Genomic DNA, 15566 nt, shown 5'->3' with positions numbered 1-15566 from the left:
TTCCTTGCTCCAAGAGAAAAAATGGTTGCAGCTGCCGGTAACGTGTGGGGAGGGGCAGACTATTAATCCAACGTGCCCTGATCGGGCGGGGAGGGAGCTTCAAGGTTTGCCTACGCCCGCCAATAACATGTTCATAAGCAGAGTACAGAAGAGACGTTCGTCTCCAGACTCCTCAGCAGCAAAGCGAATTAATGGGAGAATATCAGGTGCACCCACACCTTATATGCTATGGTGATATATACAAGCTCCTGTAGCTTTAGTTTTCATCTCTAATTAAATCAATCCTTTGTGACCATGTCTTCCCATTAGCAGAGAGGGGCACAAACCTCCATCCCAAATTCTCATGAGTAATCCACATCTATTGTTTTTTTTTACAAAATGAAGTGTTTGGAGCAAAATACAACATTCTGTTACTTTTTCATGCTAAGGTTAGCACGCATAATTTAGGACAAACATCATAAAAAAATCTTCTTCTTAAGAACAGGTTGATTTCCTGATTACATTCATGGAACCAATGTTTCAATACACAACATCAAGAAACAAAATAAGGATAATAGGCACGTAACTTATGGCTATTTTCGTAATAATGGACGTGTACCACCGAAAAGGATTGGGACTGTATGCCCCCTTGCATTTCACATCGGATACACCGAAAATCAAATGATTTTTATTCGCAATCTAGGTTTTTTTACACAATACACACACAAAAGCACTGCTGTGGAACCACCGGGTACTAACAACTCTTTCGAGGGTGTTTGCTTTTCTCGGTTTGGTGTGGTCAACTAAGTGGCCTGTGTTCATTTCAATTGGTCTTTCTCAGTTGCCTGGTTGCCAGTTCACTTCTGCTATCAATATGTCAGGATTAAACACCAATGCCACTCATACATGTCTTCTCTTTTTTAGCACTGTTTCCCAATAACTTCAGAGTTCAGAATTCAGAATGAGGCCCAGGCAGATGTTTGTGCACCCACAGAATGAGGGAGTGACAGGCCCAGAGAAGGAGGAGCAGCCGACCCACCTTGCTCGATAATTTCAAAGTGCACCAGGAGCCGCGTGATCAGCACGCCGGCGACGTACGACAGCCCCGACGAGCTCACAGCGACTGTCAGGTAGTACATTAGGGTCTTGAAGTATGTCCTGGGTGCTTCCTTGACATGCGCCTTTCCAAGTGCTAGCAGAGCGATGCAGGCGAGTGAAGCACCGGCGACGGCCATCATCTTGTTCTCCCTGTCATTGCTCTCACGGAATGACAGACCGTAGAGGATTGGTGGAAGTAGCCCGAACACGATGTATGAGAGCAGGGCCAGGATCATGTGGAGTCGGGCTTTCGACCGCCTTCCGAGCTGCAACCAGTAGTGGCCGACGCGTTCGTTGTCCTCATTCACATCTCGAATGTCTCTTAGATCGGCAATCTGTTGTCGATGGGAAAGGAAGGATATGTTAGTTTTCTGAGTTTTCTGCAGTGATCAGTAAGAACAGTGTGACATTCAGTGTGCAGAGAAGTTTGTTACATTGTGGAAAATGAGAGGAAGCCCTCCCATAAGGTTGGCTATGCCCAAGATGAATATGTCCACTACAGGCAAGTGAAAAATAGAATTTAATTAGATGGAATAATATAAATATCAGTGTCAAAATAGTGCATTCATCATGTGTTTTTTTGTGCAAAGAATCCATCATGTAAATAAGTGAAAGTAAGTAGCTGACATGTTTTTGCTCCACTTGATGCTGCTGCTGAAACAACGGAGAGGCTGGTGACTGACTCCACTAAGCCACCATACACTATGGCTTTTGGTATATCCCAGTCATCACTCTGTTGGGGGCTAGGAGCAGCAGGATTCACATCTTCAGGGACTGACACTGCTACATAAGGTTGATCTTCTGCTTGAGGAATCGGCGACGTTGGTAAATTGCCCCTCGTGGTAGTGGTCACATTCGGGCAATCGACCTTGAGTTCTGTTGTGTGACTTACATGAGTGGTAAATGAGCCATTCTCGAACGTTGTCGTCGTAGTTCCATGAACATCTGAAGAAATATAATTACTGTTATCAGGCTGCATCTCTGAATGACAGTAGTCCATGCATACTGCTCAGTTTATCAGGCCTACCTTCATGTCCATGTAGGTGGTGAGTTGCATCCATGATAACTCCATCGGCAGGCTTGAGGGGAGGCATGCCATCTGTCATCCATTCAATTACTTCTGTGTGAAAGATTCATGCATGCCATGTTTCTATTGTCTGTTAATCTAGTTCACTACATTGACATAGTGATCCTAAATAAACTGTGATGATGGGAGGATTAATATGAAAACAAATGAAAGTTGGTAGCTTTGTAGCTAGCTCTTTTTCTCTCTTGTGTCTCGTACCTTTGTATTCATAGTTTGTTTTTAATTTATTGGTTACCATTAAAAAAATGTAGGTTGGTATGATTGATGGAACTCTGCTAACCCTTCTTTGGCATATTTTGCATTTCTATGCAAATATAGCCATTGCCGCTTATTTTTGGAAAAGGAATCATCTGCAAGTTCATTAGAAAAATAAGAGAGAAGTGCATATTACACCTCCCAACTCTAGCCCTAGTCTAATATACACCCCTCAACTCCAATACCGTCTAGTTTACATCCCCCAACTCTCAAAACCAGGCGGAATTCAACCCTCGCCTCCTCGTTGACCGGCTTTGACCCAGTTGACCAGTTTTGACATGTTGACTGGGTAAATTCAAAAAAATATTTTGGTTTTTTCAACGGGTGAACAGTAAATTCAAAAAAGAGTTGGAAACAAAATTCAACAAGCAATTTTGATTTTTTACCAGGTGAATAGTAAATTCAAAAAATACTATTTTTTCAAAAAAATCCGAATTATTTTTGCGTGGACGATTACAGCGTGTGATGTCGGTGACAATTTTCAGCTTGTTTGGACATTTCAGTGGTCTCTCAACAAAAAATAATATCAGCCCAAACAGTACACGAACTGTTAACTACTCCCTCCGTCCATAATATAGGACGTTTTTTTACACTGGTGTAGTGTCAAAAAACGTCTTACATTATGGGACGAAGGGAGTATTTCATAGACGTCACTTTTTTTGCTGAGAGCTACTGTTCACCCGGTCAACAGGTCAAAACGGTCAACAGGGAGGGGAGGGTTGAATTCTGCCTGGTTTTAAGAGCTGGGAGTGTAAATTAGATAATATTGAAGTTGGAGGTTGTATATTAGACTAGGGCTAGAGTTGAAGGATGTAATATGCACTTCTCTCGAAAAATAATGATGCGCACCTGTAGAAGACGATGAGTGAGTTGTCGCTTCTGCTGATGTGGTTGTAGAGGATGTGGTCGCTGTTGCCGATGCGGTTGTAGTTGTGGTGGTTGTCGTGTTCTGATCTTCCGACGATGATTCGGTTATCGAATGCACTGGTTTTACAACTGTGCCATGACTATGATGAGCATATGTGCGAGATTCAATTTTAGTGGTTGTATCGTTGGAGTTCTGCATCTCGGACTGCAGTGGCATGATCACTGGATCTGGAATGTAGTAATAAATTGCTCAGCTGATGAAACAAAGCATCAATTGCAGATAAATTGGTCAGGAAAACATAAGTAACACACCTTCAGCAGCTTGGTTCTCCGAATATGATTCAACTGCCAAATGCTCTGGTTTCATTAAGCCTCGATGATCTACGGTACCATTTCCGCACGGACTAGCCAAGCGGTACGTCCAATCGCAGTGCCCGCACTTCCAAAGTCCTTCAGTAAAGCAACAGAAAGCAAGATTTACCAAAACTAACCCTTAAGTAAAGCAATGGAATGCTAATTCTAAGAGAGAGTTGGTGGCTAATCTCTCTTTTTTTAAAGGAGGATAACCCTGGCCTTTGCATCAGGACGATGCATACAACCATATATTATTAATAGTGCAAAATCCAGCAGCCAGACACCATCGACCCGGAAATAAAGTGGAAAACAAACCCTGTGACCGTATACCTCACGACAGTACCTCTCCCAGATAGCCACTAATCCCTATGATACAAGACACAATATAAAACGAAAAATACACAACTTCTAGACTACGCCTTCAAGAAGGGATCGCCGCACGTGCGCCATTGATGGCGAGTCCACCACAAGGTTGAACTCCGGATTCTCATCCCCAAAGCCAAGCTTCAATCCACCACCTTCAGCAAGGACACGGTGCAGACACGTGATGACATAGTCTGATCAAAGATCTTGTGTTTTCACCGGAGTGCATAAGATCGTTGCTGAAGTCATATGTACCATCCACCCTTATCCGTCTACCAACACCTCGATAGCCAGATACCTCTGGAGGGGACAACGAAAGACAAAGACGTCCCATACCACCTGCCTCCCGCTACTGTCGCACCACCTTCGATCCGACAACAGCATGCTAAACATGACACCTCCGCCAGAGCCACCGTGCATCACCAGCTAGTAGCAGACATGAATTGACGTCTCCATATAATACGCCATGCGTAGCATCCGCCAGTATCACGTCCACTGGTGGCTTCACCTATCGGTGACAGGCACCACCCGACAATTCTGAAAAGGGCAAATGTGTCACCTACCGAGCCGCATTGAACATGATCTATTGATGGAGGGGACGTCCCATACCGCCACCAGCCTCAAAAGGCCATCACCACCTCGAGATCCAGATTCCGAATCGCCCACACGATCCCAGAGGCTGCCCTCGTTGAAGAAGAGGGGCCGCCGCCCCGATTATGGCCGCTACAGGGAGCACCCACCGTCGCACCAGCCGTTGTCGTCGTCCACAAAACAGCAACCGCCGTCGCGATCCCGCATCAAGCACTGTCAAAGCTGGATGAAGCACCGGCCGCCACACACGTCCTGCGATGTCCTGTGGGATCCCAAGATCTGCCGCCACCAGCGCCACCACTAGGACCCACCATCTGGCCCCTCATCCCCGGCAGAGGGGATGCCATCACCGCCATGTTCGGATCTGGGCCGGAATCGCCTCCGCCTCCGCCAAGACGGATCCGGGCCGGACGCCACCGCCACCGCCGGCGATGCCCAGTCCCACCTCCATCCTCTTGCCATCTGGCCTCGTACCATAACAAACGCCTCCAGCAAGAGCCACCGTGCCACCACGGATCGAGAAAGAGGCCGCACCTCCACGGATCTGGCGCCCTCGCTGCCATACAGCCCGAGAAGGAGGAGCAGCCCTCCGCCGCGCCGTCGAACGCATGGGATCTGCCCGGCGTTGTCCGCCGGCGGCGGTGGAGTGGAAGGAGAGATGGGATCGCGGCGGCCGGGGTGCTAGGGTTGGCCCCCCGATCGCCCTGCAGGGGCGAGCGGCGACGGGGTATGGAGAGGGAAATATCCCATGAAAGAAAGCAAAGCAAAGCTTTCTGGTTCCATTTCATAACTCAAGGATAACTTGTAAGAAAGACTTTGCGGATCCAGGGAGCTTCTGAGTCGCCCTCGACATCTGCCATGGAAGGCCACATATCATCATTGAATTGCGTGGTCAGCAAAAGGTTTCCAATGATTCTGAGTGCGGCATAGATTAGATTTAGATGAGAGGGATGTCGGCACCTATCACTTTCACTGAGATTTTGTCTTTTTTAGCATGTGTTTCCCGTGTCCTTTTTTGTCTGGTTTCTGAATAAGATCTCCAGGATACTGAATGCAATAATCACAAGGTAAAACTGAGGGAGCAGAGACAGCAGCAGTAAATTAAATTTGCTCACATTTTCACCATGCAGCTAGAGCTATTGCAAGATGACAAAGTTAGTTTTGCACAACACATATGGATTACTTTTTGGAAAAGGGTCCAACACACGAATTATTGCTTTCCAGAAATGGGCAAATTAAAGGAGAACAACCAGGTGGAGCCTGAACTCACTGCAACAGGAGTTCTTTCCTGCAGGAAAAAATAATGCAATCGAGGATTTTGGACCATCCAACTAAATCTCATTCTTCTTATATCGGAAAGTAGTGGCTACTCTCGGGTGTAGTACACCCGAGTTAGCAAAAGATTGAAAAAATGTGATCAAACATTGTCCAAAAAATCTAAACTTTTTTCAAAGTTTTTGCTAACTCGGGTGTAGTACACCCGAGTTAGCAAAAACTTTGAAAAAAGTTTATCAAACGAAATCCAAAAAATCTGAAATTTTGCTACATCAAACTTTATCATATGTTTGAGGTTCGTGTCAAGTTTCATCGAAAAATAACATCTGAGGAGCTCTCACCGAAAAAAACAAAATCGCTGCTGAAAGTTTTGTGCACTGTTTGAGCAGTGATTTTGTTATTTTTGGTGAGAGCTCCTCAAATGTTATATTTAGATGAAATTTTGCAAGGACCTCACACATCTGATAATGTTTTATGTCCCAAAAGTTTAGATTTTTTGGACAATGTTTGATCACATTTTTTCAATCTTTTGCTAACTCGGGTGTACTACACCCGAGAGTAGCCACTACTTTCCGTTTAAGAAAGACTTCGCCGACATGTGGAGCCATCATCTGCCATGGAAGGCTACATATGATTAATTTGAGTGGTCAGCAAAAGGTTTCCAAAGATTCTGAGTGAGACCTAGATTAGATGAGAGGGATGTTGGCATATATCACTGTCACTGAGATTTTGTCCTTTTTAGCATGCGTTTCGCGTGTCCTTTTTTGTCTGGTTTCTGACTAAGATCTCCAGTGCAATAATCACTGCATCCTGTTGATCCCTCCCAGGTAAATAAAACTGATTAGGGAGCAGAGACAGCAGCAGTAATTAAAATTCTCTACATTTTTCACCATCCAGACACTGCCTAAAGCTCTTACAAGATGACAAAGTTAGTTTTGTGCTGCACACATGGACTATGTTTTGGAGAATTATTGTTTTCTAGAAATGGACAAATTAAGGAAAAAGAAGCAGATGGAGCCTGAAATAACTGCAGCAGGTGTTCTATCCTGCAGGAAAATAATGCAGCCTCCACATCCATCAAGAAATTAATTAATTAAGCAACCAATTAAATCCCATTCCGATCTTCTTCTTCTTCTTCTTCCCATGAGATGAAATTAATTAAGCAGGAGCAGATGGGTAAGAAACAGAGGTGTTACCTTTGGCTGCATCGAAGAAGATAGTCTGCTGCAGGTGCGACTTCTGCTCCTCTTCAGCAACCTTGGGCTCTTCAGGAGCCTCCTCCACCTTGTCCTCCTCCTCGGGAACAACCTTGAGCTCCTCTGGTCCTCCTCCATTGACATGGCCATGGCCATTCCCATTCTCATGGGCGTGGTTCAGCAACCTCTTCTTGATCTCCCTGGTCAGCAGCTCCCCTGCAGCAGCGGCGGCGGCGGCTGCGGCTGCGGCTGCGGAAGCACCACCGTTCTCCTCCTCCATGATCTCCACCTTCTCCTTGAAGTGGTCCCACGCCGCTGGCTGCGGGCTCTCCACTGCCACCTCCATCATTCTCTCTCCTCCTCACAAAATAGTACAGCACTAAAGATGTTCTCTCTAGTCTAGCTCCTGCTCTGCTCTGCCTCGGCCCCAAGGGGGAGCTGGGGTTCTTATACTAGTGGCGTAGGCGTAACCTCAGTCTCCATGCTAGAAGCCCTGCCCGTGTGTGGTGTGGGGAAGAAGAGAAGGGATTAATCTATTGACGTTGATGAAATCAATGGGCGTTGTCAAATGCAGAGATGGGGTTTCACTTTGAGAGGATGAGAGAAGAGAGAGAGCAGGGGAAGATCGTTTGTCACGTGAGATGGAGATAAAGATTTGCCTGGAAGCAAGTACAGGATGGGCACCTGCCTTTGCCTGGCCCACCTGTCCGTCACATGTGCTGCCCAACTCCAACTCTGCTCGGTAGTAAGAGCATCTACAACTGGACCCCTGTACCCGCAAGAGCATCTACAACCTGACCCCTGTACCTGCCCCAACGTCCGGACGGGCTGCTCGGTCACTGCTCGGACGAGAAATTCCCACCCAACTGGATGCCCCATACCAGACCCAAACATTGGACCGACCGACACTCTTCATATCCGGTCCATATCTAGGACGGATATGACACGCCCTGGCGTGCCTGGACGTGTTTGCCACATCGGACTGACCACTAGGGCCCATGCCAATTCACCCATATGCGCCCCTTCCTTCTTGCCCAGCCAACCCTCTCCTCTTCTCTGTTGGCCCTCCTCCGCACAGCCGCCACCAGAGTTCCGCCGCTATCGGTGCTACGCCGCCATTCCCAACCCAAGGCTTCGCCATCATATGCCCCAACCCACACCACCCCCGACCAGGCCGCAACCCGACAAGGTTGTCGCCACCGGACGCCGCCCTAGTAGTAGCGTGGGTTAAGAGCTAGCAGTAGCGTGGGGCCCGCGCTACTGCTAGGGCACTACAGCTAATTGTTAATAGTAGCGCAGATCTGACACCGTGCTATTACTACTTGTGTCTAGCAGTAGCATATATGGTTGGATCCGCGCTACTGCTAAATACTAGTAGCGCCGATTCTTTCCCACGCTACTACTATTCGTGCGTATTTCATTTCTTTATATTTATACTGTATTTATACATCGTTATATAATTTTTTATACAGTAGCAATGAAGGGGTTGTGGCGCATTAGATTAAAGTGGATGGATCCAAGTGACCAAGTTGAATTAGTAGGAAGACATGATGTTGGGACAGCACACAAAGTGTCAAATGAAGTCAATGCCTATCAATTCAAATTTACATTGGGGTGCATATAAGAAGGTCTTGCATCCTCGAAAGTCATATCACTCGAAGTGTTTGCACCTAAGGTGGTTAAGGCTCCTCTCATCATGAAAGAGATGAGCCTTGACCACCTTAGTTGCAAACACTTTGAGAATCCGCAACTAAGGTGGTCAAGGCTCCTCCTCCCTCCCCTCCCCTAGCCAGCGCACCAAGGGGGACTCCTTCCTCCCATGGTGGCAGCCCTGCCTCTTCTCTCTAACCTATATATACTTGAGGATTTGTACTCTTTTGCACACACAAGTTTTGAAGCCTCCTTTAGTTCTTTTTGTTCTAGTTCTAGTTGGTCCTAGTTGACTGATTAGAGATAGACTAATCCTCTAATCCTCGTAATTAGAAGCCCCGTGTGGTTCTAATCTCCTGCCACTAATTCTCCGGTAATGATTAGCTCTGGATGATGAAACGCCGTTGGATCGTGAAAGCTACACGCTTGCAACCAAGTAGAGAGGCCGTGCTTTTGGTCTTCAATTCGAGGGACTAGTCGTGGGTAGTTCGCAATATCGTTCATCGATGGTTCGAGGGACTCCAAGTACAATCTACACTGACACGTTCTTCTTCTGCTGCAACTCGGTGAAGGTAACGATCGTGATCCCAACCTGTTATGCATCTTCATATTGAATTTTGGGGACCACACAGGCACATGGTAATACTCACGCATCTAACATCCAACGTTACAAAAGTTCTTTTTTTCCTTCCTTTTCTTTTTTATCAAAGCTACGCAGAACAAGTATACCGAGAATCAAATCGGCAAAATGGTGGCATAAACTATTCATCTGCTCCCTCCCATCCCCTCCCGCAACGCGCCTGCGCGCGTCGCGAGGGGGGACCCTAGCCGCCCTCCCCTTCGACCCCACCTCCCTCCCCTCCTCCCCACCGCCGCCGGCGAGCTGTCGGGCAAAGCCCGGTGGGCGTGGCGGCGGCGGGGCTCTTCTTCCCCCTCTGCTCGTGGGGCGCGGCGCGGGCGGCTTCCTCGAGTGGCGGTGCTGGGTGGCAGCGGGGCTCAGCGGCGGGCTCGTGGGGCGGCGGGGTGACCGGCTGGTGGCGGCGCGCCGGCGTCCTGGATCCCGCGCGCGGCGGGGTGGCTGCGGTGCTCCCGTATCGGGAGGCGGCGCGCGGACGACCTCCTGTTGGATCCGGCCGGATCTGGCGATGAGGGTCGGCTGGCGGCGCCTGGCTTCGGTGGTGTGTGCCCGACGGCTCCGGTGCTTGGAGCATGCCAGGCGAAGCGGGTTGGGCAGCGGCCTGGCGTGGCCGTTGCTCCGGCCGTGGGCGGTGCCGTGGGGAGGTCCGGTGGTGGTAGCCTCCAGGTGTCGTGGCGGCTTCATGGTGGCTCGGCGGATCTGCCTGCGGCGGCGGCGGCCGGCTTCTCCGGCGTTGGCTCGTCTACGTTCGGACCGTTTCGGCCTTTGCCCCATCTCCACGTCGCCCGGGCGCTACTTCCATCGAAGGGCTGGACCTCTCCCAGCTACGGTCCATCGCTCGTCTCGCCCCCGATGCAGCAGGACCAAGCTCGTCTTGCGCATAGTGCATCAGGACCGAGCTCGTCTCGCGCACGGTGCAGCAGGACTGACCTCATCCCCCTCACGGTGATGCAGGACCGAGCTCGTCTCACGCATAGTGCAGCAGGACCAAGCTCGTCTCGCGCATAGTGCAGCAGGACCGAGCTCGTCTCGCGCACGGTGCAGTAGGACTGACGTCATCCCCCTCATGGTGTTGCAGGACCGAGCTCGTCTCACGCCCGGGGTTGCAGGACGGGTTGATGGATGCCAGTGCTGGCCGGCCTATTGGGTCTCGACGCTGGGGGTCGCCCAAGGGTGCGAAAGGTGGGACCTTTCCGCCCGTCTCTTTGGTTGGGGTAGCGGCGGGTCTCGGGTGAGGTGGTGTCTGCTACCTCTTGAGCACTGCGTTGGATTTCCCCGAAGAGGAGAGGATGATGCAGCAAAGTAGCGTAAGTATTTCCCTCAGTTTTTGAGAACCAAGGTATCAATCCAGTAGGACACTAGTAGAAAAAGGGTCTTCTGTCCCGGTTGGTAAGGGCCTTTTGTCCCGGTTTTTGAACCGGGACTAAAGGGTCGTTACTAATGCCCTGGCCCTTTAGTCCCGGTTCAAACAGGAACCGGGACAGATGGGCCTCCACGTGGCCGGTGCGCCGAGCCCAGGCAGGAGGGCTTTTGGTCCCGGTTGGTGGCACCAACCGGGACCAATAAGCATCCACGCGTCAACATTTCAGGGGCTGAGGTTTTTGTTTTTTTCCTTTGGTCCTGGTTGGTGGCACCAACCGGGACCAATAGGCATCCACGCGTCAGCATTTCAGGGGCTGAGGTTTTTGTTTTTGTTTTGAAAGGGAGGGGGAGTTGGGGGTTTTGGGAGTTTAATTTAGGTGTTTCATATATTGTGTTAGCTAGCTAATTAATAGAGAGAAGTGTCCTCTCTTATGTCCGTGCTTGGTCGACGCTACGTACTATATACATATAGAGAGGACTAGACACGCTAGCTAGCTACTAAGCAAACGAAGGAAACAGAAGATCGTCATGAACATATATGCATACAGAGAGAAGTGATATCGACCACCTCTCCTTCTCCGAGAGATTGGTCGAACAACAAGTTCTCGTATATCTATCCGACACTACCGGCTACATATATACAATAATTATCTCTTACAATATAATCTCCTAATTATATATGAACGCAGCATCCACATAGTATTCTCCGTCTTCAGCGATCACGTGGTCAAGGAAGAATGCCGCCAATTCCTCTTGAATTGCTCACATACGATGTGGTGCTAGGAGTTCATCCCGCATCCAGAAGATCTAATTTGAAGAAGGGGGTCATTACATATATATGAATAAATAAAATGAAACTCAACACAAATGATGGTAATAAAATAAAATTGTGAATATTATTGCTTACGCACTTCATATTGTTCGTCAGAGTACCCTCGTTCACAGGTCGTGTGGCGGATGGACTCGCAAACGTAGTATCCACAGAAATCATTCCCTTGTTCCTGCCACAACCAATTTACAAGAAATAGAGGTCAATCAAACTGATAAGCAAGCATGCCAAATGGTATTGATGAAACTAGCGCTTGAATCACTAGGAGATGCGCGGAACATGTTACTATAGTACTTACTTTCGGGTGTCTAAATTGCAGCTTCTTTGGCAGTCCCGGAGCTTTTTTGGTGAATTTTCTCCAAACCCTGCGAGACAAAGAAAACAATTACTTGATATCAGGAAATGAACAAAGTTGCTGATATGGTGGATAATGATCGATTTAACTTACTTCTCGAGCATTTGAGTCATGTCCGCATAGTCCTGGGGATCTTTTTGTCTCGAGTCTAAGACGGTTACTAGTCCCTGCTCAAGCTTAATCTCTAGGAGAATATAGTGGAACCTGTGCACGCATGCATAAGTAATCAATTACATTACTATAACCTGGACTAATAAGGGAAACCGAATATGCAAAAGACAGTAACACTCACTTGAAGTTGTAAGGAAAGAGTATTATATCTTTGTTTTCATTTATTACCAACGATCGTAGCAAGTTGGCCTCGGTATCTTCGGCACGATATTTAACCTCAGTTGCATCTATGAGATTTGTGTTAATGATCCCAATATCACCGATTTGTCCTTTATTCAATTCGGCGATCTTCAATCTGCATAATATAGTGAGGATAATTATAAATACATGCAATGAAAGAGCTGACCTATATAGAGAGACTTAATGACAGAAGTAGTACTACTTACAGACAGTAGCAAGTGACCGTTGCTTTATCGAGGGCCTTTTGATTGAAAAACTGAAAGAACTCCTCAAATGGAACATTCAACAGTTCAATTCCAACGAGGTCATGCTCCTCTCTAACTCTCAGGGTCAAAGTATTCCTCCCCCTAGACTCTCTACAGGTTTTCATGTACCAATCATGGAATCTTCGCATCATCATTGTTAGAGATATTTCATCTTTGACGAGAGGCTTCCTGTACTCGTATTTTTGTTCCTCCACCTCCAAGAACTCATAATGTACATCATCGGACAGGTAATCTCGAAGATTGCTATAACCGAGCACCATCCTCAGATCATTAGTAGGCACCTTGAGAGGGGGGCATGATTGGTTCTCTTGTTCGCCGAGCTGGGGAATTTTTTTCCCAGCTCGTCGTTCTTTTAACCTTTGATCACTGACAATACTTCCCGACCGCTCCGCTTCGACAAATGACTTTTCAATAATGCGCTCATAGTTGCCTTTCGGCAGAGACTTTGCTGGTTTTTTCAGGGCAGCCAGAGTGCGCTTTGCTTTCACCGGATCTACCTTCTCGTCCGGAGGTGGATGTTTCTTTGCTTTCACCCCTTCAAAGAAGTTCCTCACTTCAGCTCGCGCGATGTCGGCGTTCTCCTCCGGGGTCCTCTCGTATGGTAACTTCTCTGGAGTCTTCAGAGAAGGACCGAATCTGTATTGCCTCCTGCCTCTGGCTGTACTGCTAGACGCCGGCAGAGCAGACGGAGCGGCTGCGGCTTTCTTCTTTCCTTGCTTACGAGGCGGAGGAGAAGGACTACGACGCGCCGGAGCAGCCGGAGCAGCGGCGGGTCTCTTCCGCCCTTGCTGACGAGGCGGAGAAGGAGGAGGCTGGCTGCCCAGGCGCGCCGGCGCAGGCGGAGAAGGAGGCGGAGTGCCGCAATGCGCCGGAGAAGGAGTTCGAGTGCCCTGATCGTCACTCGCCGGAGGAGGAGGCGGTGGAGGAGGCGGAGTGCCCTGACTCGCCGGAGGAGGAGGAGGAGGCGGAGGCGTCCAGTTCGGAAGGTTGATGAGCTCCTTTCGCCATAGGCATGGAGTCTTCAGAGCAGAACCCAGCCGAGTCTCCCCTTCACCGGTAGGGTGGTCAAGCTGGAGGTCCTCAAATCCCTCCGTTATTTCATCCGCCATCACCCTAGCATATCCTTCTGGAATCAGCCGACAGTGAAAAGTTGCGTCGGGTTTAGTAGGAAAAACAGAGCCAACAGCCGCCTTGACCTTCAAATTCATCCATTGTGTCATAAGGTGGCAATTTTGAGACTCCGCGATAGCATCCACGGGATAGCTGGCAGGAGCCGTCAAGACATGCTCCGGCTGAAGCAGCTCGATGGAAGCCACGCTGCTTCTCCGCTGAGATGGCGGGGTAGCTTCGGGGGAAGCTTCGGCAGTTCGTTTGCTGCGATTTGCTTCTCGTTCCTCTATCGCTTGTACCCTTGCGTGCAGCGCCTGCATTTGGGTCTGCTGCACTTTTTTCCTCCTCTCCTGGCATTTGTAACCGCATGCGTCCGGAAAACCTGCCTTCCACGGAACGGAGCCTGGCGTGCCTCGTGTCCATCCAGGGTGCTCAGGATTCCCGAGGGCCATTGTGAGCTTGTCGTTCTCTCTGTCTGGAACGAACGTCCCTTGCTGCGCTGCATCGATATAGTGCTTTAGCTTCTTGACTGGTATGTTCATTTGCTCGTCCGTCCAAAGGCATTTCCTGATACAGGGTCCATGGTTCCGCCAGCCCCGAAGAACCAAGTCCGGCAACGGTCTGGCCAGTTCATTGTCTCTGGTTCGATCCCTTTATCAAGCAGATCATTCTCAGCCTTGGCCCACTTAGGTCGGGCTTTGAGGTAGCCACCTAACCCCGTGCGATGGTGAAGCTTCTTCTTTGCAGCATTTTTCTTGTTTGTCACCGACATCTTCTTACTCTTTTCCGATGTCTTGTAGGCCACAAATGCGGGCCAGTGATCTCTGATCTTCTCATATCTGCCGATGAATTCTGGTGTCTCTTCGTTGTCAACAAACGTTTTCAGCTCATTCTTCCACCTCCTGAATAGCTCTGCCATCTACTTAAGAGCATGAGACTTGATTAATTGCTCTTTAACTGGCTTCTCCGGATCCTCCTCTGGCGGTAGGGTGAAATTTGCCTTCAGCTCAGTCCAAAGATCATCTTTCTGCATATCATTGACATAAGACACCTCAGGGTCTTCGTTCTTAGGCTTATACCATTACTGGATACTGATCGGGATTTTGTCCCTAACAAGAACCCCGCACTGAGGAGAAAATGCTTCCTTTGTCCGGATGGGTTCAATCGGCATGCCATCGTGCGCGATTTCTGTGATCTCAAACCTTTCATCTGAGCACAACTTTTTCTTCGGGCCTCGTCTCTTTACCGAAGTTGTGCTCGATCCGGAGGGCTAGAAAAAAGAAGAATTAGATGAGAGTTAATTAATATGTGTACATACCAAAACAATGAATGCATCAATTAGCTAGTCATCACAGGCTTAACTAATATATTTACCTGGCCGGACTCTGTTCAGTCAACGGAGCCGTCACCACGGGCTCCTTCTTGCACCAGCATTGGGTCACCGGAGCCATCATAATCATGTGTTTCCTCCTCCATTCTTCAATCACTGTAGCCTGCTTCTTCTTCACCCTATTCTGCTTCCAGACCATCATTGTCGTTAAGATACAACATGACATCACCTCCGGCTAAGATTATGTCCCCCAACACCTGTTCTTGTTCCTCGTCTCGTCCGAACTCCATTGTTTCTGCAAATATTACAACATGGCAATTATTACACAAACATGACAGCATGTGGATATATTAGTGGCAAACGTAGACCTACCTTATTCCGGGTTTGGGGTGGCCTCGGCAATGCTTCAAGGGTAGGGGCGCGGCGGGAGGGGGTAGGAGACCGACATCGTTTTTTCTAGGGTTTGGGTGTCCTCGAGAGTTTTGGTCGAGCAAGAGGGCCGGGGGTGCTCCTGTGGTATATGTTATCGGGGAGGGGGTAGGTCGAACCCCCCTAGTGTTGAAGTTATCGGGACACGGGGTATATCGACAACGACATATCCAATAAAAAAT

At 48.7% G+C, this 15566-nt stretch overlaps 1 protein-coding gene across 3 annotated transcripts; it reads right to left on the bottom strand.

Annotated features, from left to right (window-relative positions):
• Positions 1-645: 645 nt before the first annotated feature.
• LOC119331994 lies at positions 646-7651 on the bottom strand. 3 transcript variants are annotated; one of them, XM_037605175.1, is made up of 8 exons: positions 7066-7651; positions 3599-3736; positions 3507-3514; positions 3269-3428; positions 2105-2212; positions 1705-2022; positions 1512-1573; positions 646-1412 (listed from the first exon to the last, which is right to left on the bottom strand). In XM_037605175.1, the coding sequence occupies exons 1-8, from the start codon at positions 7412-7414 to the stop codon at positions 936-938; spliced, it is 1620 nt and encodes a 539-aa protein (XP_037461072.1). In that variant the 5' UTR covers positions 7415-7651; the 3' UTR covers positions 646-935. The 3 variants fall into 3 exon arrangements, with proteins under 3 accessions (XP_037461072.1, XP_037461070.1, XP_037461071.1); XM_037605173.1 differs by having other exon boundaries at positions 3269-3514; XM_037605174.1 differs by having other exon boundaries at positions 2105-2176; positions 3269-3514.
• Positions 7652-15566: the final 7915 nt, after the last annotated feature.

This window comes from Triticum dicoccoides, chromosome 7A (assembly GCF_002162155.2).
Source record: "Triticum dicoccoides isolate Atlit2015 ecotype Zavitan chromosome 7A, WEW_v2.0, whole genome shotgun sequence".
Taxonomy (NCBI): domain Eukaryota; kingdom Viridiplantae; phylum Streptophyta; class Magnoliopsida; order Poales; family Poaceae; genus Triticum; species Triticum dicoccoides.
The sequence above is the reverse complement of the archived record's forward strand: the minus strand, read 5'-3'. Positions and strand labels throughout refer to the sequence as shown.

Excerpts from the sequence above, each read along its gene's own strand:
- LOC119331994 (XM_037605173.1), bottom strand. The coding sequence starts at position 7,414 with ATGATGGAGGTGGCAGTGGAGAGCCCGCAGCCAGCGGCGTGGGACCAC. Across the intron at positions 3,737-7,065 it reads CTTCTTCGATGCAGCCAAAG|GACTTTGGAAGTGCGGGCAC; the intron begins GTAACACCTCTG and ends GCTTTACTGAAG. Across the intron at positions 1,413-1,511 it reads TTCCTCTCATTTTCCACAAT|ATTGCCGATCTAAGAGACAT; the intron begins GTAACAAACTTC and ends CATCGACAACAG.